General features: G+C 38.6%; 1 protein-coding gene across 1 annotated transcript; it reads right to left on the reverse strand.

The window, feature by feature from the left end:
• Positions 1 to 848: 848 nt before the first annotated feature.
• LOC123516489 (RNA polymerase II transcriptional coactivator-like) lies at positions 849 to 19,312 on the reverse strand. Its single transcript, XM_045275844.1, has 4 exons — positions 19,156 to 19,312; positions 14,488 to 14,596; positions 13,577 to 13,766; positions 849 to 1,113 (listed from the first exon to the last, which is right to left on the reverse strand). Exons 2-4 carry the CDS (start codon positions 14,566 to 14,568, stop codon positions 1,031 to 1,033), a joined length of 354 nt encoding a protein of 117 aa, XP_045131779.1. The 5' UTR covers positions 14,569 to 14,596; positions 19,156 to 19,312; the 3' UTR covers positions 849 to 1,030.
• Between the last annotated feature and the right edge of the window lie 604 nt (positions 19,313 to 19,916).

Here is a 19,916-nt window from a genome sequence, read left to right on the forward strand (position 1 = left end):
CCACACAACCAGATCTTTCCATTTGCACAAGGTCAAACATGCAAGCAGGAGACAACAGCTGGTCTTCCACTTCAAACCGGACTCAGCATCAAATACCCATTTTCTTCTGGGGAAAACGAGAGAGAGAGAGAGAGAGAGAGAGAGAGAGAGAGAGAGAGAGAGGGGGGACATACTGTGATGAAACATGGCCTGTGGGCAGACCGTGCTGATTAAGCCACCACTTTGGAAATTCTATCAATAGAAAGTTTGTGAGTCTTGATTCTATCTATTAGTATATATGATGAAGTGAGATTAAGTATGTTGCAGAATAATGGGATGTTGAACATATATGGTATTAGAAGGATTGCAAAGATGTATAAATCACCTGCATAGTGGTTGGATAATGAAAAGAACTAAAAACCAAAAAAATAAGACTGCACAAAGCAGCAACTGCTGCACCACCCATATGTGCATGTGAGACTAGGATGTGGAATAAATAGAAAAGAAAGAAAGAAGGCAAGATTTCAAAAAGTTGAAATTGATTATTTGAGAAACATCTGTGGTATGTAAAATCTAGATGGTAAAAGTTATGAAAATCTACATTCATACATATATAGTTCCAAAGGAAGGGTGAGCAATAATAATACTAAATATATCAAGAAGATGGAGAGTAAAGCTTCCCTTCTCCTATAAAGTAATCTTTAGAATTTGTGGCATGGTCTTTTGTTACTCATAACACAAACACAATAATAACTTTTGGACTCGCCATGTAAGAAATTGTTTCTGGTTTCTATGATACACTACAGCAACTTAGCAAAAATAAACAATCATAATATATAATCCTAATGGTGGAAGTTTTTATACAGATATTAGAAAAGAAATTTATTGATCCAAATTACTGCATACATCCTGATATTACATTTCAAAAAGAAACAAATGACTCATAATATACTTTCCTGACTAAGAGTGCAGCAATACACTGTGTACTAACATATCACATAATGCAAGAAATCTCTAATGATAAATTTGGTGCTCGGCAGTCTGGGGCTGCTTAGGACATCTCTTGAACCACCTCATCAATGTCAGGGACCATGGATTTCAGTTTGTTCCACTGGATTGCGCTCAAAGAGATACCTGAAAAACATTCATAATGCTATTATTATAATGGCAGGAACTGGTGCTCAAGAAGTGTCTGAAAAACCACACTAAACCCCACAGTTGTCACACCAGCTGTCCCTCCCCCCCCAGTTAAGATTATGAGTAAAGGACAGACTGAGGATATTCAGTGTGGAAGAGGGAGACAGTTGAGTGTCATTGAAGTAGAGGGGATAGTTGTCTGGAAGGTTGTGTGGAGTTGACTGATGGAGGAATTGAGTTTTTGAGGCATTGAAAACTACAAAATTTTCTCTGTCCCAATCGGAAATCTTAGAAAGATTAGAAGTCAGGCGTTTTGTGGCGTCCCTGCATTATCTGTTGACTTCCTGAAGAGTTGGTCATCTCTGAAGGGACATGGAAAGATGTCAGGTGGTATCATCAGTGTAGGAGTGGATAGGGCAAGAAGTTTGGTTAAGGTCATTAATGAATAATAGGAAGAGAGTGGGTGACAGGACAGAACCCTGAGGAACCCCACTCTTAATAGATTTAGGAGAACAGTGGTACTGGCAATCAGATAGAGGATTGTGAAGTGACAGACAGTTGAGAATCTTCCTATTCAGGATAGATTCAAAAACTTTAGACAAGCCAGAGATTAAAGCTATAGGACAGTAGTTTGAGGGATTAGAATGATCACCCTTTTTAAGAACAGGCTGAATGTAGGTAAACTTCCAGTAAGAAGGAAAGGTAGAAGTCGATAGACAAAGTTGAAAGTTTCGCGAGGCAAGGTGCAAGCACTGAAGCATAGTTTTTGAGAACAATAGGAAGGACAGCATCAGGACCATAAGTATTCCGAGGGTTTAGGCTAGCGAGGGCATGGAAAACATAATTACAAAGAATTTTAATTGTAGACATGAAATAGTCAGAGGGAGGAAGAGGAGGGGGAGGGACAAGCCCAGAATTATCCAAGGTGGAGTTGTGAGCAAAGGTTTGAGAGAAGAGTTCAGCTTCTGAGACAGAAGAGATGGCAGTGGTGCCACCAGGATAAAATAAAGGAGGGAAAGATGAAGAAGTGAAGTTATTGGAGATGTTTTAGGCTAGATGCCAGAAGTCTCGAGGGGAGTTTGAGTTTGAAAGATTTTGACATTTCCTATTTATGAAGGAGACAAGATTTATTGAAACACCAGTTGGACTGAGGAGATTGGGAGAAGAAAACACTGATAAGGAATTTTCATGATTTCGTGAGGACAAAGGTAATGTCAGAGTACTGGTGAACGTGAAGAGGGAGTTGAGATGCATGAAGGAAAGTGATCTCAAGTATTCTGGAAATTCAAGACAAGTAACTAAAGAAAACACTGAACTAAAGGAGAGAATAGATGTGAGAAAGTAAGAGAAGTGAACCAGGTGATGAAAGAGGAGATGGAGGAGTTTAAGAGACAAAATGGTATGTTAATGGCTGCATGTGGCAAATATGAAGAGACATTAAAATCTACAAGAAAAAGTTCAGGATGGGGCAGGTAAAGTGGAAAGTGGAGTGGGTGAGATCAAGTTGGAGGAATTAAGAAATGCCTGGAGAAAGGAACAAGAGCAAAAAGTTAAATTCTATGAGATAGCAAAAAAAGCAGATACAAGAAAAGACAAAGGACACAGTAATTCAAGTAATTCAGGAGAAGGAAGATTTGGAGAGGGGGCACAGTGGACAACAGGAAATATATCCTAATTTTGGGGTTGAAAAAGAGAGAGAGAGAGAGAGAGAGAGAGAGAGAGAGAGAGAGAGAGAGAGAGAGAGAGAGAGAGAGAGAGAGAGAGAGAGAGAGAGAGAGAGAGAGAGAGAGAGAGAGAGAGAGAGAGAGAGAGAGAGAGAGAGAGAGAGAGAGAGAGAGAGAGGCAAAGATGTTATTAAGTTGGTTCAAGACAGCACACAGGGATTGGAGCAGAAAGTGGAGGATATGCTTAGATTGGGAAGGTATAGTGAAGAAAGAAAGAGACCACTGAAAGTGAGAATGAGATCTCAAATGGTGGTGGAGATAATGACATGAAAAGGGAAATTGGCTGAAGATACTGAATTTAAAGATATATGGATATGAGATATGAGCCTGGAAGAGAGAGAGAAAAGGAGAGTGCTAAGAAATTAAGCTAAGGAAAAAAATTAGAAAAGGATGAAGATCTAGAAGAAATTCTACAGGAGGGTTCTAGATATGAGACTGAGGAAGTGGTGTCTTTGGGAAAAAGAGGAAATGGAAGAAATAGAAATGGAGGGAAAGGCAAGAAATTAAGAGTGACATATAAATATATAGATGGGGTTGTTGTTCAGTGTGTTGGAGATTAAGAGACTATTTGAAAGAGAAACAATCACATGTAATGTGTATAGTTGAAACAAAGTTAAAGGAGGAGTTCTATGTTAGCTTTAAGGAATAGGGATATAAAAGTTGGAGGCCACCGTGGTACAGTGGAACCATGCGTGCTTTGGGGTCCAAGAGGTCTCCAAGCGCACGGGTTCGAATCCTGTCCACGGTCCGAGTGTAGGTTGGGCTTCCTCACTCGGGGCAACGGTTTCCTATCAGGTGGGCTTTGGAGGGCTTTGAGATAGGGGGTACCCAAAAAGTATCCCCTTTAGCCCATAAATTCCTGTGAAAAGCCCACATGAGAGAGAGAGAGAGAGAGAGAGAGAGAGAGAGAGAGAGAGAGAGAGAGAGAGAGAGAGAGAGAGAGAGAGAGAGAGAGAGAGAGAGAGAGAGAGAGAGAGAGAGAGAGAGAGAGAGAAGGAAAAGAGGGGAGGAGGAGAGCTAATAATGGTTCATGATAATATATGTGTGCAGGAAGTGCACTATGAAGATGGCATAACAGAAGTAATGGGAGTAACAAGACCAAAGAAATGGAAAAAAGGAGAATCATAAGTCATGTATGTGCCACCTAAGACAAATACATGGAGAACGGAACATAAGAAAATGCATGTAGAGGTAATTAAGTGCTTAGATAATATTATAAGAAGAGATGGAATTTTTTTTTTTTTTTTTTTTTTTTTTACATTACAAGGGCACTGGCCAAGGGAAAACAAAGTGTTGGAAAAAAAAAAAAAATCCCGCTGGTTGCCAGGCCCTGTTAAGAGGAAAGTAGAAAGAGAAAAACAAAAAATCTAAAAGGAGGGTCCAGTTAACGTAAGAGGTGTCTTGACACTCCTCTTTTGAAAGAGTTTAAGTCATAGGCAGGTGGAAATACAGACACAGGTAGAGAGTTCCAGAGTTTACCAGTGTAGGGAATGAAGGAGTGAAGATACTGGTTAACTCTTGCATTAGGAAGATGGACAGAATAGGGATGAGAAGAAGTAGAGAGTCTTGTGCAGCGAGGCCGCAGGAGGGGAAGGCATGCAGTTAGCAAGTTCAGAAGAGCAGACAGCATGAAAACAGCGGTAGAAGACAGATAAAGATGCAACATTGCGGCGGTGACTTAAAGAATCAAGACAGTCAGTTAGAGGAGAAGAGTTGATAAGACGAAAAGCTTTAGATTCCACCTTGTTTAGTAAAGCTGTGTGTGGATCCCCCAGACATGAGAGCCATACTCCATACACGGGCGGATAAGGCCCTTGTACAGAGCAAGCAGCTGGGAGGAGAGAAAAATGGACGAAGACGCCATAGGACACCTAACTTCTTGGAAGCTGATTTAGCAAGAGTAGAGATGTGAAATTTCCAGTTTAGATTTTTAGTGAAGGATAGACCGAGTGTGTTTAATGTAGAGGAGAGGGAAGTTGAGTGTTATTGAAGAAGAGAGGATAGTTGTCTGGAAGGTTATGTCGAGTAGATAGTTGTAGAAATTGAGTTTTGAGGCATTGAACAAAACCAGGTTTTCTCTGCCCCAATCAGAAACAAGTGAAAGATCAGAAGTTAGGCGTCCTATAGCATCTCGCCTTGAGTCATTTAATTGTTGTTGGGTTGGGCGTCTGTTGAACGCTGTTGAATAATGCAGGTGGTATCATCAGCATAGGAGTGGATAGGGCATTGAGTCAGATTTAGGAGATCATTGATGAATAATAGAAAGAGAGTGGGTGATAGGACAGAACCCTGTGGAACACCACTGTTGATAGTTTTAGGGAAGAACAGTGACCGTCTACTACAGCAGCAATAGAACGATCGGAAAGGAAACTGGAGATGAAGGTACAGAGAGAAGGATAGAATCCGTAGGAGGGTAGTTTAGAAATTAAAGATTTGTGCCAGACTCTATCGAAGGCTTTCGATATGTCAAGGCCGACAGCAAAGGTTTCACCGAAGTCCCTAAAGAGGATGACCAAGATTCAGTTAGGAAAGTAAGAAGATCACCAGTAGATCTGCCTTTACGGAAACCATACTGGCAATCAGAGAGAAGGTTGTGAGCTGATAGATGCCTCATTATCTTCCTATTAAGGATAGACTCAAAGGCTTTAGAAAGGCAGGAAATCAAAGCTATAGGGCGGTAGTTAGAAGGATTGGAGTGGTCACCTTTTTAGGGACAGGTTGAATGTGAGCAAACTTCCAGCAAGAAGGATAAATAGAAGTAGAGACACAGATGAAAGAGTTTGACCAGGCAGTGAGCGAGTTCGGAAGCACAGTTTTGAGAACAACAGGAGGGACTCCATCCGGACCGTAAGCCTTCCGAGAATCAAGGCCAGAGAGGGCCAGGAAAACGTCTTTATAAAGAATTTTAATTTTAGGGATGAAGTAGTCAGAGGGTGGAGGAGTAGGAGGAATATGCCCAGAATCATCCAAAGTTGAGTTGGTAGCAAAGGTTTGAGCGAAGAGTTCAGCTTTAGAAAAGAAGAGACAGCTGTAGAGCCATCTGGATGAAGTAAAGGAGGGAAAGACGAAGAAGTAAAGTTGTTAGAGATATTATTGGCTAGATGCCAGAAATCTCGAGAGGAGTTAGAATTGGAAAGACTTTGACATTTTCTATTGATGAAAGAGTTTTTAGTAAGTTGGAGAATAGATTTGGCATGATTACGGGCAGAAATATATAGGGCATGAGTTTCAGCAGTTGGATGGCTACGGAACCGTTTGTGAGCCGCCTCTCTATCATTGACAGCACGAGAACAAGCAGAGTTAAACCAAGGCTTTTTAGCTTTAGGGTTAGAGAAAGTATGAGGAATGTATAGCTCCATGCCAGAGATAATCACCTCTGTTATGCGCTCGGCACAAAGAGAAGGATCTCTGACATGAAAACAATAATCATCCCAAGGAAATCAGAATAGTACTGCCTTAGTTCCTCCCACTTAGCAGAGTTAAAATGCCAGAAGCACCTCCGCTTAGGCGGGTCCTGAGGCTGCACTGGAGTGATAGAACTGGTAACGGAAATTAGATTGTGGTCGGAGGAGCCCAACGGAGAGGAAAGTTTAACAGAGTAAGCAGAAGGGTTGGAGGTTAGGAAAAGATCAAGAATGTTGGGCGTGTCTCCAAGGCGGTCAGGAATACGGGTAGGGAACTTCACTAGCTGCTCTAGGTCATGAAGGATAGCAAAGTTGAAGGTTTGTTCACCAGGTTGGTCAGTGAAAGAAGATGAAAGCCAAAGCTGGTGGTGAACATTGAAATCCCTAAAATGGAGATCTCAGCAAAAGGAAAGTGAGATAAGATGTGCTCCACCTTGGAAGTCAAATAGTCAAAGAATTTTACATAGTCAGAGGAATTAGGTGAGAGGTATACAGCACAGATGAATTTAGTTAGAGAGTGACATTGAAGTCTTAGCCAGATGGTAGAAAATTCTGAAGATTCAAGATTGTGGGCACGAGAGCAAGTGGTGTCGTTACGCACGTATGCGCAACATCCAGCTTTGGATTGAAAATGAGGATAGAGCAAGTAGGAGGGAACAGAAAAGGGGCTGCTGTCAGTAGTCACAGACAACTGTGTTTCAGTTAGGAAGAGAAGATGAGGTTTAGTAGAGGAGAGGTGGTGTTCCACAGATTGAAAATTAGAACGAAGGCCACGAATGTTGCAGAAATTGATAGTGAAAGTATTAGATGAAGTGTCAAGACACCCAAGGTCGACAGCAGAGGGCAGTCCGACCTGGGGACATTTATGGTCCCCTCCCCAGAGGGGGACTCCGAGGCAGGGCGTGGTGAAGCCATTATTAAATTTTGATTTGAAGAGAGTGTAAAAGTGTAAGGTGTTGTAGTGTAGTGTAGGAAGTAGTAGAAGTTGTCTTTAGAGGGCAGGCTGCAGCTGCTCAATTGTATAAATGAGACCACAAAGGGAACCGGGAAGAGAGGACACGGGGAATCACTCAGTCTGCAGCACTGCCTACATCCCCGTAAGTACCTCTCCTGGAGTATTCCACCGGGCGGCAGGTGACTACTGCCTACTCCATACAATACTATTAGTAGGTGACTTCAATTGCAAAAGAGTAAACTGGAGAAAGATGGAAGTAATGGGTAATGCTGCATCGTGAAGTGAAGAGATGTTACAGTTAACTATGGTGAATACACTGGATCAGTGACTGGAAGAATCAACAAGGTACAGAGGTGAAGAAGAACCATCACTGCTTGACCTAGTACAGTGGAGACTCAATATTCAAACGTCTAAATACTCAAACGCAAAAGTTCGATTTAATACTTGGAAAAAATACCTGATAGTCGAACGTCCACACAAGTGATTGTAAACAAAGGCTCCCTGGCATCCCCCTTCCCCATCTGCCAGTTGTGACTTGTGCTGCCATGGTCATCAGAATAACATTCTCCTGCATTCTATCTGTAGTTTTTCATTTATAAACTTACATTAACACCAAAGGCTTATTAGTGGTGAAAATATCTGGTAATCAAACGGTCGCCCATTTGGTCATATACAAAGCTCTGTCATCGCCCTTCTCGCAGCTGCCACTGTACCATTCTGATACTGTATAACTGATACCATATTACAATAATACTGGCATACCGGATGCCAGTGCGCATCCCTAGTCCTGTCGCAGTCTTGAAAAAAAAAAAAAAAAAAAAAAATCTTCTGCGTTGTTGGTAGTTTTTCATTTAGAAACTTGCGATGGCACCAAAAAGGCTCATAAGTAATGAAAATAAGGAATTTCGTGAGAGTGCAAGTGTTAGTGAGCCACAGCACTCCAATAGTGGATTCAGAGGAATCACACCAGGAGAAATGTTACCAGACATTTTCATGGATGGTGACTCATCCTCCGGCGACCTTCCTCCTCCTCCCCACCCTTCTACGTTATCCATAACCAGGCTTCACTTATGGCATATACAAAAAATAATAAATAAATAAATAAATAAATAATAATAATTACAAATTTGAGGTTTTGCTAAGATTAGAATGAATTACCTGATTTATAGGTATTAATAGTCAAACTTTTTAATACTCAAACAGCCATTTGGAACTAATTAAGTTCAAGTAATGAGTCTCCACTGTATTCACAAAGAAGCCAGAGTCTCTTCTTATCATTCAATATCAGAGTCCAATGGGAAGTGACCATGTAACATTAGAATTAGAAATGTAGGAAAGGGAAGACTACAAAAAGGAGAGATTAAATTATGCAAGAGAAAATTTTGAAAAGTTTAGTCAATCTTTTGGTGGCATAGAATGGAGGAACATCATGAACGGCAAGATAGTACAGGGGAAATATGAATTATTCCTACAGAAGTATAACGAGGGAGTGAGGAAATACATACCAATCTATAGAGAAGAGTATATGAGCCTGGTACAATGGCAGATATATAGAAGCTAAGAGGGAAAAAAGATAAAGCTCAGAAGAAACTCAAAAAGCAGAGAAATGAAAGCAACAGACAGCAGTGTAAGGATACTAGAAATGAATATGTTAGAGTAAGAAGAGAGAAGAAAGAAACTTTGGGAAGGATGTGGTGTGGAAAAGCAAAGATGAACCCCAGCTTTTCTACAAGTATATTAATGGTAAGATGAAGAGCAAGGAAACAACAGAAAAAATAGTTAATGGAGGGAAGACATACCAAATAGCAGAGGAAATGAGTGAAATAATTAAATGAGAGCTTCAAAACTGTGTTCACTGAAGGGGAGGATTGTACTAAACCAAATAGAACATCGCACTGTACAGGCTTGCAGGAAATCATAGTGCACAAAACAAGATTTAGGAAGACTAGAAAATTTTGATGTCAGAAAAGCAATGGGCCCAGATGGTGTCAGGCTGAGCACTAAAGGAATGTATAGATTTTTTTATCTATTTTATTTATTTATTTTTCTTTCTTTTTTCTTTTGAATGAGAGGAAAATAGCCAAGGGCAAAAAAAATTTTGGAAAAAAAAAAAAAAGCCCATTGGGTCGCCAGTTCCCTTAAAGATCATAAGAGTTATCCAGAAGTGAGGGACAAATGTCTTGAAACCTCACTCTTAAAAGAAATCAAGTCATAGGAAGATGGAAATATAAAAGCAGGCAGGGAATTCCAGAGTTTACCAGAGAAAGGTATGAATGATTGAGAATACTGGTTAATTCTTGTAATAGAGACTTGGACAGAATAAGGGTGAGAGGAAGAAAAAAGCCTTGTGCAGCGAGGCTACAGGAGGAGGGGAGGCATACAATTAGCAAGATCATTAGAACAGTTAGCAAACTATTTCAAATACGCTAAATGGGAGGAGATGGAAAATTATGACAGGGTGCAAGAGAAATATAACTTATTTTTGGAAATATACAAAACAGGAGTCAGGGAATATGTCCCTAAATATAGACCTGAAGAAGAAGGAAAGAAAGATTGGTTTAACACAAGGTGTGCCAGGGCAAAGGAGAAAAGAGATGGAGCATGGAAAAGGTGGAGAAATAGAAATGCAGTAAATAAGGAAAACTTCAAAACAGCGAAAAATGAATATGTTAAAGTGAGGAAGGAAGAGGAGAGGAACTATGAAAAGGACAGTCGAAAAATGCAAGGAGCAACCAAAATTGTTCTACAGATTCATCAATGGGAAAATAAGGCAAAAAGAAACAATAGAAAGGTTAAAAGGAGAGAACGGGATGATGGAAGACCCAAAAGTACAGCAGAACTGTTAAATAGCAAATTTCAGGAGGTCTTTACTAAGGAATCTAAATTTGAAAGGCCACAGGGTAATAGAGAGACCATCTATAAGAAAGAGATTAAAGTAACCAAGCTTGAAATAAAAAAGTTAATGAAGGAACTGGATGAAGAGAAGGCAATGGGACCAGATGAAGTCTCAGGCAGAATACTGAAAGAATGTAGGGAAGAACTAGCAAGTCCTATATACATCATAAAATGCTCAATAGAAAATGGAACAGTACCAGTAGAATGGAAAAGAGCTGAGGTGGTTCCCATATATAAGAGCGGAAGGAAGGAAGAACCTTTAAATTACAGACTGGTATCACTAACTAGTGTAATATGTAAGATGTGTGAAAGAGTAATAAAGAAACAATGGATCGAGTTCCTTGAAGACAACAAATTATTATCAAATAGCCAATTTGGTTTTAGAAAAGGGCAGTCGTGTGTAACAAATTTACTGAGTTTCTACTCTAGAATAGTTGACAGAGTACAAGAGAGAGAGGGATGGGTTGACTGTATTTATTTGGATTTAAAAAAGGCATTTGATAAAGTGCCACATACAAGATTACTGTGGAAGTTAGAGAAGGGTGGCTTAAAAAGAAGCACATTGAGATGGATGGAAAATTATTTGAGGGGGAGAGAAATAAGGACAGTAGTCAAAGATATGAAGTCCAAGTGGAGAGCAGTTCTATAGAAAGTGGAGTGCCACAGGGGTCAGTATTGGTGCCAATACTTTTTCCCATATATATATAAACAACATGCCAGGAGTGAACAGCTACATAAATCTGTTTGCGGACGATGCAAAACTGTACAGAGTTATAAAGCAAAAAGAGGATTGTGAAATACTGCAGGAAGACCTAAGTAAGATCTGTGAATGGAGTAAAAAGTGGGATATGGAATTAAATGTGGACAAAAGCCAAGTCATGGAAATGGGAAAGAGTGAAAGACGACCTGTGGGAATATATAAGATGGGAGATGGAGTAGAACTGGAGAAAGTAAAAAAGGAAAAGGATTTGGGAGTGACGATGGAAGAAAATAATCAACCGGTAAGCCATATTGATAGAATTTTCAGACATATAATTTGCTAAGGAATATTGAAATAGCATTTCACTACATGGACAAAGAAATGATGAAGAAATTGATAAGTACTATAATAAGACCAAGATTGGAATATGCAGGAGTAGTGTGGACCCCCCATAAAAAGAAACACATAAGGAAGTTGGAGAGACTACAAAAAATGGCTACAAGAATGGTTCCAGAATTTGAAGGGATGACATATGAGGAGACTAAAGGCTATGGATCTACCAACCCTGGAACAGAGAAGGGAGAGAGGGGATCTGATACAAGTTTATAAATTGATCAATGGAATGGACCAAGTGGATAATGAGAATCTGATCCTGAGAAAAGAATATGACATTAGAAGCACAAGATCACATAGTAAAAAGCTGAGGAAGGGAAGAAGTCTAAGAGATATTAAAAAATATAGTTTCCCGCAAAGATGTGTTGAGACTTGGAACAGTTTGAGTTAAGAAGTGGTGTCAGCAACGAGTGTGCATAGTTTTAAAGAAAAATTGGATAAGTGTAGATATGGAGACAGGGCCACACGAGCATAAAGCCCAGGCCCTGTAAAACTACAACTAGGTAAATACAACTAGGTAAACACACACACACACACACACACACACACACACACACACACACACACACACACACACACACACACACATATGGTTCCCATATATAAGAGCAGAAGGAAGGAAGAACCTTTAAATTACAGACCGGTATCACTAACTAGTGTAATATGCAAGATGTGTGAAAAAGTAATAAAGAAGCAATGGATTGAGTTCCTTGAAAACAAAATATTATCAAATAGCCAATTTGGTTTTGGAAAAGGTCGGTCATGTGTAACAAATTTATTGAGTTTCTACTCTAGAATAGATGATAAAGTACAAGAGAGAGAGGGATGGGTTGACTGTATTTATTTAGATCTAAAAAAGGCATTTGATAAAGTGCCACATGAAAGATTACTATGGAAGTTAGAGGAGAAGGGTGGCTTAAAAGGAAGCACATTGAGATGGATGAAGAATTACTTAAGGGGGAGAGAAATAAAGACGATAGTTAAAGATATGAAGTCCAAGTGGAGAACAGTAGACAGCGGAGTGCCACAGGGGTCAGTATTGGCACCAATACTTTTCTCATATATATAAATGACATGCCAGAGGAGTGAACAGCTACATAAATCTGTTTGCGGACGATGCGAAACTGTGCAGTCATTAAACAAAAGAGGATTGTGAAATACTACAGGAAGACTTAAACAAGATCTGGAAATGGAGCAAAAAATGGGAGATGGAATTCAATGTGGACAAAAGCCATGTCATGGAAATGGGAAAAAGTGAAAGATGACCAGTGGGAATCTATAAGATGGGAGATGGAGTAGAACTAGAAAAAGTAAAAAAGGAAAAGGACTTGGGAGTGACAATGGAAGAAAATAATCAACCGGTAAGCCATATTGATAGAATTTTCAGAGACGTATAATTTGCTAAGGAATATTGGAGTAGCATTTCACTATATGGACAAGGAAATGATGAAGAAATTGATAAGTACTAAAATAAGACCTAGATTGGAATATGCAGGAGTTGTGTGGACTCCCATAAAAAGAAACACATAAGAAAATTAGAGAGACTACAAAAAATGGCTACAAGAATGGTTCCAGAATTTAAAGGGATGACATATGAGGAGAGACTAAAGGCTATGGATCTACCAACCTTGGAGCAGAGAAGAGAGAGAGGGGATCTGATACAAGTTTATAAATTGATTAACGGAATGGATGAAGTGGATAATGAGAAACTGATCCTGAGAGAAGAATATGACATTAGAAGCACAAGATCGCATAGTAAGAAACTAAGGAAGGGACGATGTCTGAGAGATGTTAAAAAATTTAGTTTCCATAAAGATGTGTTGAGACTTGGAACAGTTTGAGTGAAGAAGTGGTGTCAGCAAAGAGTGTACATAGTTTTAAAGAAAAATTGGATAAGTGTAGATATGGAGACGGGACCACACGAGCATAAAGCCCAGGCCCTGTAAAACTACAACTAGGTAAATACAACTAGGTAAATATACACACACACACACACACACACACACACACACACACACACACACACACACACACATCACCATCACTACCTTTAAAGGAAAACATATCTGACAAATGGAAACTTGAATCAGTGAAACTGACTAATAAAGAATAGTAAATAAGTAAATGCATAAATAAAAATAAAATAAATAATTTAAACAAATAAATAAAACAAAAATGGGGGGAGAAAAATGATCAGAGCACAAATGCATCCTGCATGTCTATTCTTCAATGAAACTTCAAATTTCAAGGTTTTGGGCAGCTAACAACACGCCACACTCCTGTATAAGAATGAATGAATTCTATCCATGGGAAGAGGAAGGTGCAGTTCACTTCTAATGCAACCAATAGAAATTTCCACATGGAATGAATGAGGTGGCCAGCATCTCACCTTTCTTCCCTGGCAGGTATTCTCCATCCTTCTCATAGAACTCACGGATGTCAATGAACAGTTTATTTTTGAACTCTCTGATGGTGACCCGACGGTTTCGCTCCAGCTCAAAGTAAGTCTCTCCTTTGTCAGTCTTGAGCCTCTTCGAAGCAGAGCCCTCACCCTTGGACTTCTTTGCCGGCTGATTTCTCTGGTAAGTAAAGATACAATATCTTCTTGACAACTTATTTCAAACAGAAAAAGTTTTTTGCTATTTATTACTAAAGGTTTCTTTCCCACAATATAATGAGTGTCTTAGTTTTACTTTTATGAGCACAGATGATGCACGAAAATTAAATTTTCTAATCAAAGATGAAATTTTTTCAAGATGACAAGTAAAATTTATGAATTCACAAAATAAGTAAATAGAAAAGGAAATTTCTGAATATGTAGACAAAAAAGATATAAATACTATTTTCAAGATAAGCCTTTAAAAAAAAAAATAATAATAATAAATAAATATATATATATATATATATATATATATATATATATATATATATATATATATATATATATATATATATTATTAGAGAGAGAGAGAGAGAGAGAGAGAGAGAGAGAGAGAGAGAGAGAGAGAGAGAGAGAGAGAGAGAGAGAGAGAGAGAGAGAGAGAGAGAGAGAGAGAGAGACCTAAGACCAGTTGTCAGCATCAGTAACAAATGGATTAACAATAGAAAAAGCAAAGTAAGTTAGTACTGTCCAGATGAAGAGGCGAAGAAGAAAATACTGGAATGAGATGCACATTCACAACTTAAAATCTTAAGAATGTATGATGAACCCTAATTAAGAAACAGTGACATGGAATCACAAGTGAGCACATCAACACCAACACAGCCAAACAAAGCAGACTTCTCAACATCAACACTCACATCATCAGGTCCAGAGTCTGAGTCAGAGTCAGATTCAGAGTCACTCTTGGGCCTTTTCTCTTGCTTCTTATGTTTCCCCATCTTGCTTGAAGCCTTGGTTTTAGTTACTCTGTAAATTACACATTTATTATTCTGGCTTGATATTCTAAAATTTTCTACACATATCATTCACAGGAATATGATGCAGAGATACTTTAAGGATAATTATAATCATACTAGAGAAAAAATAAGAACAGTATTGAAAAACAACAATATGAAGACTACTGAACTTGAGTGCTTAGAGGTGAGGGAGTGTATCTAACTAAAGGGAATATGTCTAAAGAAGTAAAAAATCCAATAACTACAAGGATAACGAGACATCATACCAAGCTGAGTGTAATATGTTGAAGTTGGAAGTAAAGCAAAACACAGCTAGGGTTAAATTATGTTTAAAATAAATATCTTTTTTATTATCTAGTAATACTGCTATCAATATTTTAATGACATTAAAGTTTTTTGACAATGAAGATAAAAAAAAGTAGTCTTATCTTTTACTTTTTCATTGTAAATAATTTGTGCCATATAATCAAAATATATATAGCATGATATAGGATACTCAGTAGCATCATGATACATGGTTATACATATTTCTGTGGGGATTTAAGCATCTCTCATGAAGCCAACAACATGGCAAAGTCATCAATCACTAAAACAAACATAATGGGAGAGGAATACAACTATTGTAGTGTCCAGCTACCATAATCCATTATCCATGGTTAGTGGCATGGACACTGCCCTACAATGTGCTTGTTAAGTTCAACTAAGGTGAGCCAGTCTGATATTTGTTCAGGTTAGACATAAGTACTGTATTCCTCTCACCAGGACACCCAAGTTGTCTATCTTCAATTAAAATTGAGGAGTCTTTTTCAGTTCTCCTAAGGGCTTAGACCCTAATGTCTTCGGAGCTCCACCCACTTGACAACTGATAAGCAGACCAGCAGAATTGCCTGACATACTGCCCAGAGGGAAAGTTTCTTACAGTTCACTGATATCCCTCACAGAGATTGCAGCAGTCTTAACCACAAACTCCTTGAAGTTTATGCAACTTAGAAGTAAATAGCTGATGATATAAATGAACAAAAAAAACTTGCTGAATACATATGACAATTATGAAATACGTCCTGTTATTAGCCATTATGGAGCAAGGGAAACTACTCTGTGGGGACTATGTTTGGCAGCTGCTCAAGGCACAGGTTGTTCACAGAAATGAGAGAGGTCCCTTAGCCTATTTTTTATTAATTATTATTATTTTTTTTTATTTATTTATTTCTTTTTAATGCTATGGCTTATAATTAGAGATGTACCGATACTGATACTGATACCACCTAATTGGGCCAATACCGATACTACTACCGATACCGATACCACCGATACTACTACTTATAGTGATTACTGCACTGGACACCAGGATGAGTTGGTGGACAGCAAGCATTATCAGATGGGAGGCTTTGTTTTGGGGGATACTGTAAGTCCTTCTGAGAACGTTTTGAAGCCATTTGCAAAGGTAAATTACTCAGTAATTGGAATGAATATCTTCTCAGTCTTCTGATTCTTGTCAGTTATTTTAAATTCTTACTTCTTACTCCTTTAGCGACCATTTGGTCTTGTGCATTTTCATTATTAATTTTATTGAAGATATTTTGGCGATCAAAAATATTTTTTTAATTATTAAAATTGTAAAACAGACACAAAATATTAGCAAAAGAAACTCATTTTATTGTATGTTTTTTTTTAATTAAATCTGACATCCTTTGATATTAATTCATTACACATTAGTAGACCAATTCAAAAATGAGCTTTCACCTAATCTTTTCAATTAAATAGAATTTTTTTTAGTTTACTCTAAATTACTAGTGTATTGCTATGATCTTAAACAATTAATATGTAACATATTATACACAATGCACATGATTACAAAACAGAATCGTTACTTTCTTAGTTACGGAATTTTTACATGCTTAGGTTAACACAAGTAACTCAAAAATTAAACTTGCATTAAAATCAATATACATATATAATTCGAGCTTCCACCTATTCCAGTATGATATCTTGGAAAAAACTAGCACTAGCACTATTAATTATAAACCAAATAAGAATATGCTGTTAATTACAATAATGCAAAATGCCTACTATATATACTATATATATATATATATATATATATATATATATATATATATATATATATATATATATATATATATATATATATATATACCAAATCATTTTGTTGGATTCTCAATATCTGAAATTTGACATTCTTAGATTATTGTTCAAAAACATAAGCTTTTCACCTGTGTGAACTTTGTGTGGGTGGAGGAGCAGCGGCTGACTGAGAGACAGTGAGAATGCGTGGTGACTCATGACCGACCATGTGACAGGATGCCAGAGTTCAGCCTATACGCGTTTCATACACATCCAATTTAGAGGTTGTGGCTTATTACCACAGAAAGCAGTATTCTATGACATACTGTAATCACCACGGAAACTTAATATGCCGTATATTAATTTGGTATCATCAATATCTTATATCAAATATATCACTAAGTAGTAAATTCCTTTTAGGTATCGGAAGTATCGGCATAAAATAAGCCGATACCGATACCAATACCCAAAAAATGGACTGATATTGCCGATTCCGATACCGATGCATCGGTACATCTCTACTTATAATGCCTGTAGGTAACTTGAAGAGTATGGATAGCAATGTTCAGCTTCCACCCATTAGTGGCAAAGGCAATTCTATTCATAGTGGTACCCATATTAGGGTCCATATCACCACCCAAGCACATCTTTGGTGTAACCACCTAGAACCTGGTTATCATGGTGACATGTTAGCAACTTTAAGCCACTCAACAAATGGCCAAGTTTCAAGGCAGTAAGTGGTGGGATTCGAACCTACACATGGATGTCTGCCCAATCCCATGCTCACCACCTTATCCACTACGCCACTGCCTCCATGTTAAGGCGACATTCTATCCAGCATATCACTTCTTCAGACCTGTCCTACTTTATTACCTGCTCAAATACAAGCTACTCTGCAGACTACTTTAATGTGAATTGATTGTATCAGTTATGACCTCACATTACATTATGGCATTGCAGCAGAACAAAATGATGTCTTGGAAACTATAGCTCAATCAAGACAGGATGGCCATTCAGACACCTTTACCTGCTCCGCCAGAATGCAGCATGTACAGTGTTGAAGGCTTGATTGTTTCACACTCATTGTAAGTGCTCAATGGATACATGCAGGGCTCTCTTTTTTTTTTTTTTTTTTTCCTTTCTAACCATTGGAAAGGATTATTATAGCAATGCATTTTCATGCAATCTTCAATGATTATTACAGTAATATATTTCCATGCACTCTACAAGACTGTTGCAGCCTAATCTGAGGAATGTCAGGAGTTAAAAGGTGCCTTATCTCAGATGTCGTCACATGAAAATAACAAACGATCCTTCAAGGAACTTTGGGTTATGTGAAGTTACTAATGAAATCATGGGCACTGTCCCCGAGAAACCGTCCCGCGCGCTCGCCTCGATTCCCGGCTCCCATTTCGCAGCTCCTCCACCCAGCTGATTTGACGCCACATATATGAAGCCACGCTATTGATTAGCGAGAGAGAGAGAGAGAGAGAGAGAGAGAGAGAGAGAGAGAGAGAGAGAGAGAGAGAGAGAGAGAGAGAGAGAGAGAGAGAGAATATGGTAACGAATAAGGCAGCGTTTCTCAACCTTTTTACCCTTGCGTAACCCTTAAAATACATGACATGTTTGAAGGAACCCCTACGCAAAAAAACAAAATCATATACCATATATTTCTCATTTTATGTGACGTCAAATCAGCTGGGTGGAGGAGCTGCGAAGGGGGAGCCGGGAATCGAGGCGAGCGCGCGGGACGGTTTCTTGGGGACAGTGCCAAACCATGTAATATATCACTGGCCAGGGGTGTGAAAACAACATACATTATAGAATAAGCATGAAACCAAAATATCATTTGAAAACACCTATGTTACCTTGACTTGTCACCATGGAAGCTGCTAAGCTTAAGTATTTTACATCCATAATACTTTGAAAATTGTCCTAACGGGGCCCTGTTGCTTTAGTAAAATCTGGCTCATTTATCTCATAACTTTAACTCTTATTACACAAAAATTATAATGCGATTAGGTTTTCGTCATACAGCCAAGTCTTAAGGTGTTATTCCCTTAGTTTTGTGGGAGCCAATGCATTGTTTATGGGTTCCTTTCATCACCGCAACCAGTGAGGGTGATGGTAGGTGCCACTCACAGTAAAGTTAGCTGGACCCGTTCGCCGCTCACTGTAAACACATCGAGGCGGCGGCCATGTTTAAATTGGCACTTGTACTTCTATCTTTTATATAAACAAACTTGATTTCCAGTGTTACACATTACAACCCAGGTAGTGTATTAATAAGTAATGGACTAAAGTTAGCACACCTATACCAGCCCACAGCCGCGCCGCGCCCTTCATCTTCCCCTCAACACTACACCTTGAAATTACCGCCAAATCACCTAGCATGTCAAGCCGCCTTGCTTTCCTTTCCCCCTCACCCTCACATGTCACTCCATTTTCCGAGCCACACGAGTTCCCTGGTCATGCAATACTCACCGCGCAACGTAACAACAGCAGCCGCCAAGCCTCGCAGTGATGGCAAAGAAGGAAGTAATGGCAGAGCTTACTGTTCACCACGCCGCTGCAGAGGAAAGCTGCAGAGAGGCCGCTGGCTCATCGTAAATTATTAGGTTTCACACGCAGTTACCTATATCCCTTTCTCATACTCAGAACTTTCTTATAAAAAGCTTAGAAATAACAACTTTGAATTATTTTACTAGTATTAAATCCTCAATAAAAGCAGTACATTATTGCAATCAATATCAGTATTTGCTAAATATTTAGCCCATCATAACATTTTCCTTATTCGATCGTTTATCATGTCAATAGAAAAAAAATGTTACATGAAATGCAGGTTATTAAATCATTACTTTCGTGTATAAGAAAAACACTCCAATTTTGTATGATATTACGTTTTCTGTATCCAAATGATGAAAATCAGAAACGCCAAATAGACATTACGCTTGCATTTTTTTTTTCTTACGCAAGAGGAAGACCTGCCAATGGCAACAAAATATTGGAAAGAAAAAAAGTTTCACTTGAACTGCAGCTGGAGCTGTGCAGAGCAAAATGTATAAGAGTATCATATGTTATTAACAAGGAGTTGGAGTAACTACAGGGTAGTGTACATGATGCTCCTGATTGATTGATTGGTACATTTATTGTTGCATTAATAATGAAATACAACAAAGGAGCGGGCAGGACACAACTGCATGATGCTCCTCACTCCATGGCATGTGGTGAGGTCGTGCTGTTTT

This window comes from Portunus trituberculatus, chromosome 41 (genome assembly GCF_017591435.1).
Source record: "Portunus trituberculatus isolate SZX2019 chromosome 41, ASM1759143v1, whole genome shotgun sequence".
NCBI classification, from domain to species: domain Eukaryota; kingdom Metazoa; phylum Arthropoda; class Malacostraca; order Decapoda; family Portunidae; genus Portunus; species Portunus trituberculatus.